At 41.7% G+C, this 19,069-nt stretch overlaps 2 protein-coding genes across 5 annotated transcripts in view; one reads left to right on the top strand and one right to left on the bottom strand.

Moving 5' to 3' along the window:
- The first annotated feature begins 8,002 nt into the window (after positions 1-8,002).
- Positions 8,003-15,935, top strand: YARS2 (tyrosyl-tRNA synthetase 2). The gene is made up of 5 exons (XM_050324842.1): positions 8,003-9,102; positions 10,574-10,741; positions 11,970-12,125; positions 12,448-12,618; positions 13,061-15,935. Exons 1-5 carry the CDS (start codon positions 8,003-8,005, stop codon positions 13,218-13,220), a joined length of 1,755 nt encoding a protein of 584 aa, XP_050180799.1. The 3' UTR covers positions 13,221-15,935.
- An 86-nt stretch (positions 15,936-16,021) lies between these two features.
- Positions 16,022-19,069, bottom strand: part of DNM1L (dynamin 1 like) — a 37,172-nt gene continuing 34,124 nt past the window's right edge. For all 4 annotated transcript variants that reach the window (XM_050323478.1, XM_050323481.1, XM_050323479.1 and 1 more), the window contains one exon: positions 16,022-18,321. In XM_050323478.1, the coding sequence (XP_050179435.1) occupies positions 18,265-18,321 (57 nt within the window). In that variant the 3' untranslated portion in view covers positions 16,022-18,264. The remainder of the gene's footprint in view (positions 18,322-19,069) is intronic.

Below are 19,069 nucleotides of genomic sequence, written 5' to 3' on the forward strand. Positions count from 1 at the left end.
TATGATGTATATTCTCCTCTGAAATACAGCCTACCAATACTTACCTAGGTCATCAGCATATAAAGCAGCACTATCCAATATTGGAAGGGTTTGTTATAAAACCAACATAATTTCTCTAAATTACTTAATACTATTTTCCATATTCGATCATGCTGTTCACACCTTTTTCCTTTTTTAATTACTACAGACTTCCTCTTACTACAGTGCTTGAGGGAAGCATCAAAACATACAAAGCATATGGAATTTCCAAAGTTTTTTCATTATCTTTTATTACTGTTACTAAATGGAAGCAGACCCATCGTTTTGTTAAACTGAGGCAGAAAGTCAGTCAAGAGAAAGAGCAGACAGTTCTGAAAAATGATAGAAAAATAACACTTGAGGTGTTGGTTTTTTTGGAGTGGCAGTTCCTGCAGGCAACATGTGAACAGGTGCAAGCCTTCTCTCTCTGCAGCCATGCCAGCAGAGGGGATGTACTCCTACTAACATTGCAACTGGGAAGAATGAGGAAGCTCACGGGAAAGGAAAGTACGTATGAAGACACTGAATTCAATTTCCTATTAAATCAGACCAAGACAGCATCTTTTAAAAAAGGCTCAGCTTTTAAAATCAACAAATTCTGGAGTTTGTTAAGTTCTAAAGAGGCAATGTTACTAATTTAAGCATCAGGTATATCCTTTCTGCCAGGCGCCCTACTCAAAATTGAGGGCTGGATTTCCCGTGCGTGTATTTAAACCTGGAAGTGGGGTGGCTCTGCACTGACCTGAGCCAGCAGGTCAAGAACCACAGTTGACAGAGTACGTCATGGTAGTTCAGCTGGTTTAAAATCACCCTGCCTATCAGAACAATGGGGAAATTCTAAGAAATGCTAACAAGTCTCAATAATCCATCTATTCTGTAGCTGGGTGGGGAATTTCTGTTATTTTTAGGTGGGGTTTTTTTGTTGTTTTTGTTTCTTCTTCTTGGTCAACTTGATACTGGCTTTATTTGCACTGTCACTCAAGATTACAACACTAATTAATTATAGGGGCTTGCTGCTTCTACATCGTGATGTCTTCAGACTATCAAACTGAAATAGGGTATTACTTTCAGTAGCCCAGCACATCAAGTTATTCGTACTAATTTCAGCTTCCAGATCCTACTTATATGCCTGATAATGAGACACCTCTATCCTAATCTCTGTTTCATAAAGAAAAATAAAAAATAGTGGAATAATTTCTACCTTAAAAAAAAAAAAAGCAAAAAAAAAAAGCTTTACATATCCTCTTAGTTCTCAGGACCAGTTTCTGTTGCTTGTTAACTTTGCTTTAAGAGAAACCATATAGAGGAAAAAGATGAAGAGAAGGGAAGGGAAGTTCATCCACCTAATATACCTGCCTTCCTCCTTAAATGACAGACGCATTAGAGCAAATTGAAAACAGACACTTGGGAACACCAGTACACAGTCATGTTTGCCTGTCTGGTTGCAGGAAATAAACTCCCAGGAATAAAGTAAGTAATATTTCATATCTGATCTGTTTCCTGCCTTTTTTTCAGTAATCTCTAAATGGTGCAGATACACATATATCCACAAATTTCAACTTTTTGGGTTTTCTTAAGCATTAGTATCCACTTCTAGTACATTAGGAAAAGGGTTTTATTTTCCTTTTACAAATAGAAAACAAAAAGGGGAACTAAGGTAAAGACTGGAAAAATTGTGTATTCCTTCTTAGCCTGGTCTTGTTTCTCATATACCCCAAAACAGGTAACCAAAACCACAACTTGTTCAAATGTGAACAAGTAGTAACTAATGTTAAAGCATTTCACATGGTCACAAAGGTGTGATTTGAAAATGAAGAAGAAAAACTATTTGGAGCAGATACTTAAAAAAAAATCACAAACCAAAAGTATCTGTACAGCATTTGGAGTCAGCAAAACCTGGAGGACTTGAATTAAACCTTATTTTGGTAGCTAACAATGAACAGGTAAAGGGTGAGAGGCATGCAGGAGGTAAACTCAAAGGGAGTTATCCGAGCATGAAAGCACCTTCACTAGTTTAAACAGTGACACTCAGTGAAAAACAATATTCAAGTGGTCTTCGACTTTGAAGAATCAATAAATAGCTTCCTTTTGCAATTACCGGTTCTTTTGTTTTGTTTTGTTTTTTTTAAGATACCAGAATATTACAGATGGAGGAGTTTCAATAAATGGGAATCGTGTAACTAATCCTGAGGCTGTTCTTATTCTCGGACAGCACATTCTCAAGAATGGAGTATCATTACTTAGGGTTGGAAAGAAAAATTACTACATTATAAAATGGCTGCAGTTGTGACAACAGAGAATCTCCGTAAAATGACAGGTCATTTCAATTCTGCTGCCTGAAGATGTTTCTGTCCTGTGTGTTACTTCACAGCTCACAAACTACCCAATACCATCGTTTTCCAAAATGCACCAACAGAGTTCAAATAAAGCAGCTGAGGTATACCAGGGAAGAGGGTTTAGATACTCTGCCTTATTCAAAGTACCAGTCCTAAGAGGAGCTGCACAAGAAGACAAGGAAAAGATTCATTTCAAATGCAGATGTGCTGCCTCTCCTTTAACAACCACGTGTTGGAGGAGAACAGTGGCCGGTTGCTCCACAGAAGAACCCACAGCAAGATGAGCAAAATCATCCTCAAACCCAGGACTTCTTAGAGCCAATGTGTGCTCACCTAACAGAAACCTGTGCCAGTAGGCAAGGACAACCAACCTGCAGTCAACATGTTTGTTCAGAACAGGTTTGCTTTGAAGGAAGCTGCAGGAAATTCACAATAAAGGAAAGGAATGATTAAGCACTAATGAGTTTCTTGTTTATGTATGAGGGCACACTGCACCAAAGCTTTCCAGCCTTCGTGTGGGAATACACAGCAAAATCACTTTTTGAAATATGGAAGTGTAGAGCTTCTCAAAGCTTAAATCAACCTCATGAATCCCTTTTAAGCCTTCTGTGTGTATAGTATGACTTACCAGGTGAGTGACACTCGTTCCACTTCTTGGTCCTGTGAACTCCCTGGATGCATCCCTGCTATCTGCCATCTTTGTCAAAGGTATATCCTGGCCCTAGTTGGGCTCTACAGCCGCTTGCAAGACAGTATATTATACCACAAGATTTGGAGCATGTACAAGAAACGTTTTTTTTTAATTTTAGGTGCCCAAGACTTGTGGGTGAGCAGCACCACAAGGGTCTCTGGACCAGGAAACACATGAGGGAAGCTGTAGTGCTTTTGCATATAAAAAAGACCCTTCAGTCAATGCAACATACAAAAGTTGCACTTCTTAATGGGAGAGCAGAAAGTGATCCTACTGCTTATGGCTTAGTCAGCATTCGGGATCATTGCTTCCTTATTTTCTTGCAAAGACAGCATGAAAGACAGAATGAACTTTAAGAGCTGATAGAATTGCAACGTCTACATTTAAAAGTAGAACTGCTTTACTGCTCCAACACACCTTCCCTCCTTTTTCTTCCTAGCCACTACAGCTCCTTACACACCTGGAATCAAATAAGCACGGAGTACAATGCCTTGCTGGATTCCCTTCCCCTGGTGGGGTTTGAGTTTGGGTTGCTTAGGCACTACAGGTGGGTGAGTTGCAGTGCAAGGCCAGATTTGGATTATGTCCAACTGGTTAGCGACTTTTAGAACACAGTAATGTAGTTGGCTGGCTCAGAGCTTCTTCAGTAAGGGCCGATCAGTCTGATATAGTGCTCTGGGTTTTGAGTGCAGGGTTGCTTTCAAGCATAAAGCCACAGAGAATCATTTCCTGGTCCATAAATTTCCTAGACAATACATTTGCAGTCACAGCACAAGGGGAGAGGCCTTAATCTAAGCTTTCTGAATGTGGTAACTCAGCACCATCTCTTTTGTCATCAACATAAGTGATAGTTGTTCAGCTGGTTTAAAACCACCCAGTCTATGAGAGGAATGGGGAAATTGTAGTAAATTGCAACAAGTCTCAAGAATCCAGCTGTTCTATAGTTGGGTGGGGAGTTTGTTATATTTTGTAGGTGGGGTTTTTTTGTTTATGTTTCTTTTTCCTTGATCAACTTGATAATGAGACACCTCTATCCTAATCTCTGTTTCACAAAAAAATAAAAAGTAGTTGAGTCATTTCTACCTTTAAAAAAAGCACTCTATACATTGCCTTCACTCTCAGGACCAGTTTCTGTTGCTTTACCTTAAGAGGAACCACATGGAGAAAAAAGGTGAAGAGAAGGAAAAGTGAAGTTCATCCACCTAATATACTTGCCTCCTTCCTTAAATGATAGAAGCATTAGAGCAAATTGAAAACATACACTTGAGAACAAACTACACCAGTACCCAGACATCTTTGCCTCCAGAGAAAATACAACAGAGCAGATTTGACAATTTCTTTCTAATTGCAGGAAATAAAATCCCATGTCTGATCTCTTTCCTGCCCTTTTTCCCTAATTACCAAATGGTGCAGGTGCACACATATACCCACTTTTAATAAATTAGTAAAAGGATTTTATTTGTTTTTACACATACAAAATAAAAAAAGGGAAGTCACTTCTTTGCAGACAAGGTTTTTGGTAACACCCATAAATTCTTAAGAAATTTAGTCTGTGCTTCCTTTGGACCAATTCCTAGCAAACCAAGCCCTTCCCTGACTCTTTTCAAAGAAACAGCTCGATACAACCCCTACTTGCCATGACTGTACAAGGTTATCACAACTGAGCATCTGAACACTTGGGTCAAGGACCAAGGATGACCAGAAGAATCAAGTATCCTTCCTTAGCCTGGTCTTATTTATCCTATACCCCCAAACAGGTACCCTCAGGTAATGAGAAACACAACTTGTTCAAATGTAAACATTAGGTATTACCTAATATTAAAGCATTTAACATGGTTACAAAGGTGTGATTTGAAAATGCAAAACGAAAAGTAATTATTTAAGACAGATATTTTAGAAAATCACAAACCAAAAGCATCTGTACAGCATTTGGGGTCAGCAAAACCTGGAGGACTTGAATTAAACCTTATTGTGGCATCTAGCAATGAAGAGGCAAAGGGTGAGAGGGCTTGCAGGAGGTAAACTCAAAGGAAGCTATCACAGCATGAAAGCATATTCACTAATTTACACAGTGTCACTGAGAACAAAACCATATTCAATGGTTTTATGCTTTGAAGAATCAATCTGGCTCTCACTTCAAAGCACAGAGTTTGGCTTGCAATGAAAACCTCCCACAGTGGAGATCTTCAGCAACTACTGAAAACACCAGCTACCCATCACCCTCACAGCTGAAGGAGAAAACTGCAGGAAAAAAAACTACTCAAGAGAATTCCATTCAAGTTACCAACAGGGCAGGGGCACAACAGACTGGCAGGCTGTTTGCCCTGCTGTAGTCCATAAAGCAGGGACCTGAATCTACCATATGCAATCTGGCATCTGTCAAAGTCAGTCCGTCACAAAGCATCGAGTGAAGGTAGGTTTTACACAAGGTCTACTCTGCTTACTTCAGAATGAGGTTTGAAGCACACAGACCCTGCCCCTTGCCCATCTATTCTACTGAGTGAAATTTGAACCTGACTACTAAACACTGACAAATTCTGTTCACACAGTGATACTGTGTTTTAGTTACAGGAGTACCACGCATAGTTCAAGTCCTTATGTCAGACATTTACTAATCTGAACTTGGCTGCAGTGGTTTTTCCTTTCCGTGATTGTGTATTTCACTAGCGAGCACTCTTAATTTATACGTTAGCTAAAATTTGTGCATTGACGACACAATTATTTGTAGTTTGTATTAAACAGGGTGGACTTGAAGACAATTGTAAAACATCAGACTAATTTTTCAACTGCTGATCTCATTAGGCTTTTTTCCATAGCTGGCAATAACTGGCATTTAGAATATTTTAGTTCAATTCCAGAAAACAGCTTCTTTCAAACCTATCAACAGCCATGAGCCTCCTGTCTACACTGCTAGTTATGCAACTCTTCAAGAAGAAGAATGTAAAACTAGAATGAAGGCAATTGCAAACATAAGTAAGGGTGTACAAATATGGATATCATGGACTTCAAAGTTCTGCATTAATGATTATAAACCGTGTTTATTTCCTGGCACTCAAACATTACCAAATTGAATTTCTTTGTGAAAAAGTAAACATACAAAGTCTTAACATTTCAACAAACAAATTAAAATTGTGGAAAGAAGGAAAGCTACTTACAGCACACAATAAAATGTCCTCAAAAGGAACTCTAATCTCTGGTATAATTGTTCCAGTTTCACAGACTTTTGTTCATACTCTCATACATTCCAAAATTTGAAGAAGTTGTGTGGAACCCCTTCTCCCTGCACAACTTCATCCTTTCTGAAAGAAACACTTACTATCCCATTACAGTTTTGAAAACCATTTTTATTTTTTAGTTCTGCCAGAACAAATTTACAGCAGATGGTCCAGGGGCTTGGCCCTAGGGGGAAGGAAAAAAGTGTAACTGCTTTGGGGAAATGTATGTGGACACACATACATAGTAATACAGTTGACATCTCCACTGTGCTATAAAACTGATACTTCCATCTGTCACAGTGCATCAACAGCATTGATTAACAACTCTGAAGCCTTCCACCTGAAAAAGATTATGCAAGTGGAAATTACTGCAAAGTAAAAGTAGTAAAAAATTAGCATAGGTGTCATTAAATCATTTCTCTAGCAAGACAACAACTAAAAATTAATTGAAGACCGAACTTTCAGTTTGGAACAAAAATAGCTCAATGTCCTCATTTTGAGCAACTTTTATACAGTCAGTATATATGGTCTCCACTTGGACCTGATGGTGTTGACTGCAATTCTGTGACTGTAACTAACCAGACAGTTCTTTATCCACCAAATCCATGTCTCTCACATTTTAGAGACAGGGGTGTTGTTTGGGACAGTGTCAAATGCTTTGCACAAGTCCAGATAAATGACATCAGCTGCTCTTTCCTTGCAACCTTGTTGTAGAAAGCCACCAAATTTGTCAGGCACAACTTGCCCTTAGTGGAGCCATGCCGGCTGCCACCATTCACTTTTCGTGTGCCTTAGCATAGCACCCAGGAGGATCTGCTCCACGATCTTGCTGGGCACAGAGACGACACTGACTGATCTGTAGTTCCCCAGGACTTCCTTTTTAATATTTTTTTTATATTTCCCCTTTTCCAGTCAATGGGAACTTCACCAGACTACCATAGCTTCTCATAATGAATAGCAGCTTAGACACTTCATCTGCCTGACCCCTCAGGTTCCATGGATGCATCTCATCAAGTCCCATGGACTTGTGTACCTTCAGATTCCTTAGACAATTTCAAATCTAATCTTCCCCTACAGCAAGTGGTTCTACATTCTCTTCGTCCTTACCTTTCCTTCTGCAACTCTGGAGGTGTCACTTGCTAGTGAAGACTGAGGCAAAAAAATTGTGGAATACCTCAGCCTTCTCCATATCCCAGGTAACCAGGTGTCCCGTTTCCCTTCTGAGAGGGACCACGTTTCCCCTAATCTTCCTTTTATCACCCACGTGCCTATAGCTGCACACCTATATAGTTTAAGTGTCCTCTTCCCAAATACTCAAGCTATGTAACACAGCTAATAAATTTTGGTAATGGAGCTTATAAACTCTAGAGCCTGTAAGCTCTAAAGCCCCAGTGTCACTAATTTAGGCATCTGCTACCCATCCTGCCCGGTGCCCTACTACCAGCTGAGTGCCTCATTTCCCACGCACGTGTTTCAGCCTGAAAGCATTGGAAATCCCAGTGTTTCGGGTTGGGGAAAGAAGGAAAGGAAAAAAAAAGAAGGCAGAGGAGAAGCCAACAACACACGGTGTGTCTGTGCGAATTTTCTTTAATACCGTGAAGGAGAACCACCAGCCGTGCACTCAAGCCATTCCCGACCATCCAAGGCTCCCTCCAGGCTGCGCCGCACCGGGTCATCGCCGTTCTCACTCCGACTGTCCCATCCTGCTCATCCTGCCCCGGTTGTCCCACCTCGGTTGTCCCATGCCGCTTATCCTGCCCCGGTTATCCCATGCCGGTTGTCCCATGCCGGTTATCCCACCCCGGTTGCCCCATCCCGGTTATCCTGCCCCGGTTACCCTACCCCGGTTGTCCCATTCTGCTTATCCTGCCTTGTTATCCCACCCCGATTGTCCCATACCGCGTATCCTGCACCGGTTATCCCACCCCGGCTGTCCCATCCCGCCTATCTTGCCCCGGTTGCCCCATCCCGGTTATCCCCCTGCTCCCCGGGCGGGGCGGGGCCGGCGCCTGAGGGAGCCCCTCCCCGGCCGTTCCCGGCGTGCCCCGCGCGGGATGGCGGCCGCGGCGCTGTGCGGGCGGCTGGCGGGGCTGTGGGGCCGCCTCCGCCGGGCCCCGCTGCCGCCCCGCCGCCGGGCCCACGAGCGGGCGCGGCGGGCGCGGGGCGCGGGCGGGCTGCTGGCGGCGCAGTGGGAGCGCGGGCTGTTCCAGGAGGTGTTCCCGGCGCAGAGCGCGGAGGAGCGGCTGCCGGAGCTGCTGGCGCCGGGCCGGCCGGCCCTGTGCGCCTACTGCGGGTTCGACCCCACGGCGGACTCGCTGCACGTGGGGCACCTGCTGCCCCTCATGGCGCTGCTGCACCTCCAGCGCGCGGGCCACAACGTCATCGCCGTGGTGGGCGGGGCCACGGCGCGGCTCGGGGACCCCAGCGGGCGGGAGCGCGCGCGGGAGCCGCTGCCGGCCGGCACGGTGCGCGCGCACGCCAGGGCCCTGCGCGCGGGGCTGGAGCGGCTCTTCCAGAACCACCGGGAGCTGTTCTGGGACCCGAGGGCCGGGCAGCTGGGCCGGGCCGAGCTGCTGGACAACGCCCGCTGGCTCGGCCGGGAGCCGCTGCTGCGGTTCCTGGGCGGGGCCGGCGGGCGGCTCCGCATGGGCACGCTGCTGAGCCGGCAGAGCTGCCAGGCGCGCCTCCGCAGCCCCGACGGGATGAGCCTGGCGGAATTCCTGTACCCCGCGCTCCAGGCGTACGACTTCCTGCACCTGCACCGGCACCACGGCTGCCGCATCCAGCTGGGGGGCCACGACCAGATGGGAAACATCATGTCCGGCTACGAGCTCGTCACCAAGTACGGCGGGGCCGGGGGCGGTGCGCGGGGCCTGGGCATCGGGAGACCTGTACGGGAATAGTGTGGCCAGCAGGACTAGGGAAGAGATTCTCCCTGTACTCAGCTCTGGTGAGGCCGCACCTCTAGTGCTTTGTCCAGTTCTGGGCCACTCGGGTCTGGAAGGATGTGCAGGTGCTGGAGCGGGTACAGAAAGGGGCGATTGAGCTGGTGAAAGGTCTGGAGTGCAGGTCCTGTGAAGAGCGGCTGAGGGAGCTGGGTCTGTTTAGCCTGAAGAAAGGAGGCTCAGGGATGACCTTGTCGCTCTCTACAACTGCCTGAAAGGAGGGTGTAGCCAAATGGGGATCGACCGCTTCTCCCAGGTAACAAGTGGTAGGACAAGGGGTCATAGACTCAAGCTGCACCAGGGCAGGTGTAGGTTGGACATAAGGAAGAAGTTCTTCACAGATGGGGTGATCAGGCATTGGAATGGGCTGCCCAGGGAGATGGTGGAGTCACCATCCTTGACGCTGTCTGAGGAAGGAGTGGACGTGGCACTGAGTGCCATAATCTAATAGACGACGTGGTCATAGGTTGGACTTGATGATCTCAGAGGTCTCTTCCAACCCAGCTGATTCTCTGACCAAATGCTGTGCGACTTGGTGTTGACAGTCCCTGAAGCACCAGGAGCAGAAGTCAACCCTCAAGAGACTTGGCCTTAGACAAAACCATGATTTGAGAGGAATAATTAATTGGCCTGACCATAAGCCTGGCACATATGGACATTTTGGCCAGGGTTTAAGCATCTTCTGTGAATTGTTAATGAATTCGTAACAAGAAGGATGGATTTTTTTATTAGTGGATCCAAGAACCAAAATCAAATACCCTGAAGCATGGGACAAAATCAGGACAAGTCCTGTGCTAGCATGGTGTGATCACACTGCAGTAGAGGCAGTTGTAGTATATTGGTCAAGATTGCTCCATTCCTTCTCAGAAATAAAATGAGACGTGACAATGATGTGCTTTTTGCTTATCCACCAAATTCAGTGCGAGTCTTAGAAAGTTCGCAGGAGTATCCTCACATCATTGAGGATGTGGTAATGCTTCCACTTCAGTATATGCTTGATTATTAGAAGACAGAGAATGGGCACAGAGGAAAAGCCTTTCAAGTGTCCCAGCCCCACACAAGCAGCTTCAATTAGTACTGAGGGCAGAAGACAAGACGTCCAGCATAATGAATTTGCTAATGCTGTTGTTCATGAAACTACTTCAAGTATGTCAACTTCTTTGATACACACAAAAGAACTTAAAAACTTGTGGGTTTTTTCCTAAAGCACTCTTTTCAGAACATCTCTTTAGCCATATTTTGTTCCTCACTCCATGTCTTATTTAACTGCTTTATATTAAAGATAGGATCTTGCAGAATGTTTGTATTTTAGTCAATTTTACCAAGATTTTTTTTTTTTTAACATGTAGTGAATCTTTTCTTTCTCAGGATGACAGGAACAGATGTGTTTGGAATTACTGTACCTCTTATTACCAGTACTACTGGAGATAAACTGGGAAAGACTGCTGGAAACGCAGTTTGGCTAAACAGAGATAAGACTTCTCCCTTTGAGCTGTATCAGTTTTTTGTCAGACAACAAGATAATGTAGTTGAAAAGTAAGTTGTTCATCTTGCTTTTTAACATTGTTTATAAAACCCAATCCTAACTGTTCTCTGTAACGGTTTCATTTGGATATGTGCAACACAAGCTCCATGTAGAAGTATATGCTAATTATAAATGTACATTCATTAAATAAACAAGCATAACTGGTTCCTAAGTATATAGGATAGTGAAACCTATCATATGCATAAGAAATTAGCAGGTGGATGAGCAAACAAGAGAAGCATAGTGCATTTTGTTTGCCAGTGAGGTGACTCTGTCTTACAAGGTGTGTTGGTTTCAGTACTGAGCATCTCAGTATCAAGGAAGTCTCTCCTGCTGATTAATAAGTAACTGCACTGAAATATATATTAATTACTACAAATTTTGACTTCATATGAGGTATCCAGAAGGACCACATTCTAATTGCAACAAGCTGTTTAATTAGTTATAAACACACAAGAGTTCAGCTTTTAGAACTGCAACTGCATGACATTAAAATCTGCATATCCTTAAACATACTTGAATATTGCCTTGTTAAGAAAAAGCCAAGAAGTTCATATTTATGACTGTATTAGCTCTAGATCAGTGATCTCCAAACTTTTTTGATCACAGAGTCTTATCAGTGAAAGCAAATTTAAGGATTCATACCCAGTACATGTATATTTATTTTTTCATAGAAGTGTAGTACTACTGAACTTTTAATACTTTCTTCCTGTACCTCAGTGGTCTTGCCTACCTCCTGGGCTGCTGGCACCCCACTTGGGAGACCACTGGTCTAGATGAAAACATGCATAGGAGGCAGTGACATGGTGGCAGTAGTGCAAGTAAAAAGGGGATAAGGCTATACCATTTTAAGCTCTTGGCAGAGAGTATACAAGGAATTCACAAAGTAGAGCTTTTCAGGCACCAGTTTTAAGTCACTGTTGAAAGCAGTTAAAGGAAAAACTAAAGCAGAAAAAAACACCAGCATGAACAAAATTCATATACCTGGTTAAATTACTAGTTCCATAAACCTCTTCAAAGCTAGTAGTAGCCATAACTTTGCCCACCTCTGGACAAACATACCATTTATTTCTATCCATGTACCATAACTTGCACAATTAAGCGTTAAATAAATATCTGTAATAAGGATTTCTTAAATGGATAAAGAATCATTTTAGTTAGTTAATGAAGTTTGAATGACAAAGGCAGGAAACCTGTAATGATGGCAGTACAAACAAAATATTTTTTCTCTGCTCTTAGATACCTGAAACTGTTTACCTTCCTACCTCTTGAGGAGATTGCCCACATCATGGAAATGCATGCTAAAGAACCTGAAAAATGGGGCCCTCAGAAACGACTGGCTGCAGAAGTAACCAAGCTTGTCCATGGCAGAGAAGGGCTAGAATCTGCCAAGAGGTGAAGTTTCATTTGTCGAACTGTTTTGTTTCAGATTTTTTAAATGGTAATGATTCACAGCTTTTCAGGGACTATTTAAATGGTTGTTGCTTGGATGTTAAAAGAGAAAAATGTAATAATTCTGTAGACTTACATTAAGAATGCAAAAAGAAATCTGCAGGGCAGTGGGGTACAATTAAAAAAAAATGGGGGTGTATTTTAAGAAATTCTGTTAGTCTGTAGACTCTCGGGAGAAATTGGGGAGAGGAATGTGCTTATATGAGTAGCACTTGGTGTGAAAACGAGACTGGCTCTGTATTTTGAATGATCTTTGTTCTCACAGGTGCACTAAGGCCCTTTATTACAGCAGTGTGGAGGCACTGGAAGAGATGTCTGACCTAGAGTTACAGGAACTTTTTAGACAAGCTGCTTCTGCTGAATTGATGCTTGAACCTGGAATGACTGTTCTTGACTTGTGTCGCAAAGCAAATGCCATTCCAGATGGACCTAGTGGGTAAGTTCTCACCTGGTGCTCTACTCGCTTAAACATTTGTAGCAGTGTGGGGTCGAAAGTTAAATGATCAGGACAGCCAAATCAAGCAGAAACAGGCTGTGATCTATGTAGGAGTATTAAAGAAGAGGGCAGCACACAACCTCATTCCATTTTGAAGCCTATGTTAACACAGCCTTATGTACCTCAACTGTAAAATCCACATCTGATCAAGGGACAGCCTAAAGCAACAGCCTAGGTTTTCCTACACCTCTCAGACAGAATTGGAGTAGTAGAGGCTAAGGTTAGGTTCAATCACTCTTGACCTGGACTGAAAATGAAGTGCAAGGGAATTAAAATTTACTCAGTTATGGATCCAGTAAAAAAAACCCCTTAAGTGAACTTTCAGTACTTAATAGCAATAAGTAGCTTCCTTTTGCAAGTAACTTTTTTTTTTTTTTTTAAGGTACCAGAAAATTACAGATGGAGGAGTTTCAATAAATGGGAATCGTGTAACTAATCCTGAGGCTGTTCTTATTCTCGGACAGCACATTCTCAAGAATGGAGTGTCATTACTTAGGGTTGGAAAGAAAAATTACTACATTATAAAATGGCTGCAGTTGTGACAACCGAACACTTCCCTAAAACAACAGGTCATTTTAACTCTGTTGCTTGAAGACGTACTTGAAGATGTTTCTGTCCTGTGCGTTACTTTAGCAGTTCACAAACTGCCCAATACCATCGTTTTCCAAAATGCACCAACAGAGTTCAAATAAAGCAGCTGAGGTATACCAGGGAAGAGGGTTTAGATACTCTGCCTTATTCAAAGTACCAGTCCTAAGAGGAGCTGCACAAGAAGACAAGGAAAAGATTCATTTCAAATGCAGATGTGCTGCCCCTCCTTTAACAACCACGTGTTGGAGGAGAACAGTGGCCGGTTGCTCCACAGAAGAACCCACAGCAAGATGAGCAAAATCATCCTCAAACCCAGGACTTCTTAGAGCCAATGTGTGCTCACCTAACAGAAACCTGTGCCAGTGGGCAAGGACAACCAACCTGCAGTCAACATGTTTGTTCAGAACAAGTTTGCTTTGAAGGAAGCTGCAGGAAATTCACAATAAAGGAAAAGAATGATTAAGCACTAATGAGCTTCTTGTTTATGTATGGGGGCACACTGCACCAAAGCTTTCCAGCCTTCATGTGGAAATACACAGCAAAACCACTTTTTGAAATACGGAAGTATAGAGCTTCTCAAAGCTTAAATCAACCTCATGAATCCCTTTTAAGCCTTCTGTGTGTATAGTATGACTTACCAGGTGAGTGACACTCGTTCCACTTCTTGGTCCTCTGAATTCACTGGATTCTTGAATTCCCTGCTATCTGCCATCTTTATCAAAGGTAAATCCTGGCACTAGTTCTGTGGGCTCTACAGTCAGTTGCAATATAATATATTATAGCACAAGATCTTAATCTGAGCTTCCTGGTTGTGGTAACTCAGCACCATCTCTTCTGTTGTCAGAATAAGTCAGGGTAGTTCAGCTGGTTTAAAACCACCTAGCCTGTGAGAGGAATGGGGAAATTATAAATTTTAATGAGACATCTCTGTCCTAATCTCTGGTCCATAAAGAAAAATAAAAAGTACTTCAGTCATTTCTACCTTTAAAAAAGCACTCTATACATTGTCTTTGCTCCCAGACCACTTTCTGTTGCTTGTTAACTTTGCCTTAAGAGAAAATATGTGAGGAGAGAGGGGAAGGCTAAGTGCATCCACCTAATATACCTGCCTTGTTTCTTAAACAACAGAAGCATTAGTGCAAATCAGAATCATGCACCTGGGAACAAACTACACCAGTACCCAGCCATGTTTGCCTCCAGAGAAAAACAACAGAGCAGATTTGACAATTTCTTTCTAATTGCAGGAAATAAAATCCCATGTCTGATCTCTTTCCTGCCTTTTTTCCCTAATTACCAAATGGTGCAGGTGCATACATATACCCACTTTTAATAAGTTAGTAAAAGGATTTTATTTGTTTTTACACATACAAAATAAAAAAAGAGAAGTCACTTCTTTGCAGACAAGGTTTTTGGTAACATCCATAAATTCTTAAGAAATTTAGTCTGTGCTTCCTTTGGACCAATTCCTAGCAAACCAAGCCCTTCCCTGACTCTTTTCAAAGAAACAGCTGGATACAATCCCTACTTGCCATGACTGTACAAGGTTATCACAACTGAGCATTTAAACACTTGGGTCAAGGACCAAGGATGACCAGAAGAATCAAGTATCCTTCCTTAGCCTCGTCTTATTTATCCTATACCCCCAAAGAGGTACCCTCAGGTAATGAGAAACACAACTTGTTCAAATGTGAATTAGGCAGTACCTAATGTTAAAGCATTTAACATGACTACCAAGGTGTGATTTGAAAGTGCAAGAGGTAAACTCAAAGGAAGCTATCACAGCATGAAAGCAGCACCTTCAGTGCCACTAAGCACAAAACCATATTCAATGGTTTTACACTTTGAAGAATCAATCATCTGTCTCTCACCTCAAAGCACAGATTGGCTTGCAATAAAGAGCACCCACAGTGGAGATCTTCAGCAACCACTGAAAACACCAGCTACCCATCACCCTCACAGCTGAAGGAGAAAACTGCAGGAAAAAAATTACTCAAGAGAATTCCATTCAAGTTACCAACAGGGCAGGGGCATCAACAGACTGGCAGGCTGTTTGCCCTGCTGTAGTCCATAAAGCATCGAGTGAAGGCAGGTTTTACACAAGGTGTGCTCTGTTTACTTCAGAATGAGGTTTGAAGCACAAAGACCCCCCCTTCTTGCCCATCTATTCCACTGAGTGAAATTTGAACCTGACTACTAAACACTGACTAACTGTTCACATTGGTAGACTGTTTTAGTTACAGGATTACCACACATAACTTAGGTACTTTTGAGAGATTTACTAATCTGACCTTGGCTACAGTGGTTTTCCCCCATGATTCTCTCCCCACTGGAGAGCAAGTTATTTTAAGTTAGCTAAAATTTGTGCATGAATGACAAAATTATTTCAACCTTAAATTAAATAAGGTGGCTAGAAGGCAGTTGCAGACCATCATTCTAGTCTGAGAGTTTCTCGTTGCTGACCTCATTAGTCTTTTTTTTCCTAGTTTACTATTATTTCTTTTAATGCTGGCAGTAACAGTGGCATTTAAAGTATTTTAGTTCAGTTCCAGAAAACAGCTTATTTCAAACCTATCAGCAGCCAGCAGCAGCCTGTCTACACTATTAGTTATGCAACTATACAAGAAGTAAGAATGTTGACTTGAACAAGAGCAAGTGCAAATTTAAGTATGACTGTACAAATACAGGCAGTTACACTATTAACTAAGTCCTGTCACTTGAACTATAACTCAGTTCAAAACTATTTCTGGGATAATTCATTTTGTGTATTATCTGTTTATTAAATAACAGGATAGTTACAGCATGGACTTTCAAAGACTTGCATTAAGGATTACAAATAAAGTTCATTCCTTGGCACTCAAAACATTACCAAATCAAAACTTTTTGTGAAACTTAAACCAAAAAAAGTTGTAACATTTCAGAAACCAAATTTACACTGTGGAAATTTTACATGACGTTACAGAGCCAGGTTATCACTTGCAGGAATTTCTTCAATAAATTCATTTGCTTTGTACAGCATTTCAAAAATTTACAAGTCAGATTGTTTCTTCACAAGAGACTGTTGACTGAACTTTGGGAGTTAAAGCTTAGGTAGCAGTTCACTTATGGACGGCACTACCTTGTTGAAAATATACTTCTTATATGTTGAAAGTAAAAGGTAATAGAGGTGTCAGGTGAATTCCAAACAGAAATGTAATGCTTCTGACAAAACTATTCAGACTTTGCACTGATCACCAAAGCTGATTACAAAAGTGGTTTGCACTTCAGTCACGTTTCTTAAATCTGAGAACTACCATCCCTGGACACAATGCAAGAAGTTAAAATTACTTCCTTTGTATTCATTACATGTAATACATACACCATGACTTTTTAGGCTGTTTAAAAATACATTATAGATTTCTGTGTTCTGCATGAATTATCTCAGATCACACATAAAGTATCCAAAAGTTGCACCTGCCAGACGTAACTCCTTGTGCTTGTATTGGTGCCAAACTGAAGATTACCATGAGAAAAATGTATTTTTAAACAGTTTCTTGTAAACTGAATTTTTAAATTTTCAATCTTTAGCAGCTTACAAAAGGAATTCCATTTCTAACTGATTAAAGGCAGAGGGAACTGCATATGGTAATAAAAACCTCATTATACTGGCCCAATACCACAAAGGGAAGCCATGGAGGTTAAGGGCAGTGTCCTATTTTTCATGCAAGTTGTGTTAAAGATAAAATATCAGCAACACTATAGTAAACATTTTCACTTTATACAAAAAGAGTGAATCTGCTTGAAAAGTACATGCAAGTGTGCTGGCTGGAGTTTAAATAAATTTTTATTCATAAAAATTAAAATGTTTACTTTAGAAAGGCTAGTGTGATCAATAGTTATCTGTATGAATTATAATCAGAAGAAAAAAATCAACTTAATTTCCAACTTAAAATTTCATAATTTTACGATTGTCCTCCAAAAAAAAAAAAAAAAGCTACTTACAGCACAATAAAATTTCCTCAAAAGCAACTCTAATCTCTGGTATAAATATTCCAATTCCACAGGCTTTCTTTCATACTGTCATACATTCCAAAATTCAAAGAAGTTGTGGGGATCCCCTTCTCCCTGGCCAACTTAATCTGTTTTTAAAAGAAACACTTATTATCCCATTACAGTTTTGAAATCCATTTTTATTTTTCAGTTCTGCCAGAACAAATTCACTATCAGATGGTCCAGGGGCTTGGTCCCAGAGGGGAGGAAGGGGAAGATGTCCTTGTACCTGATTGTAATCCCCAACATTCATACACAAGCTCCAGTGCACATGAAAACCTTTGCACCCACTTCTGAGCAGGCTGCTATTATTGTTCGCAAGCTCCAGGCTAATTCTTCCTACATGATACTCCATTAAATCAAGTTCAACGTTTTGTCTGCAGTTTAAACATTTTTTTGGGGAAAAAAAATTAATGTGGACACACATACATAGTAATACAGTCGACATGTCTACTGTGCTATAAAATTGATAGCTCCATCTGTCACAGTGCATGCAATATATTCATGAAAGGAAATACTCGGTGCTTTCTTCTCTTCACAGTATTTAAACTTCTATTGTAAAAGCAGCTTAAAACTATGCCACAAGACTACACCGGCCATCTTAACCACAGGCAACCTGTTTAGCAAGTCAGGCACTGGAACTTGAACGTTTTTTTTTCCCCAAGTTCAAATGAGACTGTCACTGAGACAGAAGACTTGGTCTGCTTTAATTTGCACCAGAAAGCTGGTAAGGAAACATTTAGAGCCATTTATTATGTGGAGTAAATACGACTTCTTTTGCAAAATACAGCATATTTTCCTGTTTGCAAATCAAACCAACTGTCTTTACATGAGCAGATTTACACAGTTGCAGTACACAGATAAGAAGAGTTCATAAATAAAAATTCTACTCCGTATACCATGCCTAGCAATTTTCAAGCCAATGTAACCTCCAATGCATATAAATAGTGTGGCTGATACAGTCTTTCTTCACCAAAGGTGTGTCTCCCGAATCTCTGCAATGATCTGGCTGGCTCGCTGCAGGGCCTGCACAAACAAACACACAGAAGCCAGAGCTGGTTACTTTTTCTGTAGAGGTTTCTCAGGGAGGTAACAGCGGCAGTTTAGGAAGCATAAAGTTAAAAACTTATTTTAAGTTTATCAATTTCATTATTAAATGAGTGGCAACCTGTTAAATTTTCAAAAGGGCAAGCCTTTTCACCACACACAATTTTTGATGTTTTAAACCCTCTTCAAAATAAAAGAGAATCTGCACCTACTTTTTATGACTTTAACATTCTGTAGCATTCATTGTAGTGGAGCCTGCTAAACCACAGATTTAAAAACTCATAATACCAACTAATACTGACATTATTTATAGTATTACTCAAATTTGTAGTATTTTGAACTATGAGTGTGTACAAGCAGAGTATGTCTGACCACATTGCATATGAAGGAGAAGCACCTCCTGGTACTTCTTCAGTGAGCTGACCTGGCAGAGGGACCCTTTTCTATGCAGCTGAAGGCAAAGCAGTGGATTTCTGATGCAGGTGATGTGGCCATGTAACTAACTGAACGATGCAGAAATTAAGACTTTGCTAACATGGACACATCACCAAGGCTGTCAAACAGATGTACACAGAGTCACCATAGGTGAGTGCAAACATTCCCACTGTTCACATTCTGGGGCACTGTAGAGACACCACAGACAGAGCCACCTTTTAGGCTCTGCATGACATACATGAATGGCACTTCCAACACTGTAAGCTTAATCCCCCAAAAGAGCACTGCTGAA

The sequence above is a fragment of the Myiozetetes cayanensis genome, unplaced genomic scaffold, assembly GCF_022539395.1.
Source record: "Myiozetetes cayanensis isolate MyiCay16 unplaced genomic scaffold, myiCay2020 scf3, whole genome shotgun sequence".
In the NCBI taxonomy this organism is placed as follows: Eukaryota; Metazoa; Chordata; class Aves; order Passeriformes; family Tyrannidae; genus Myiozetetes; species Myiozetetes cayanensis.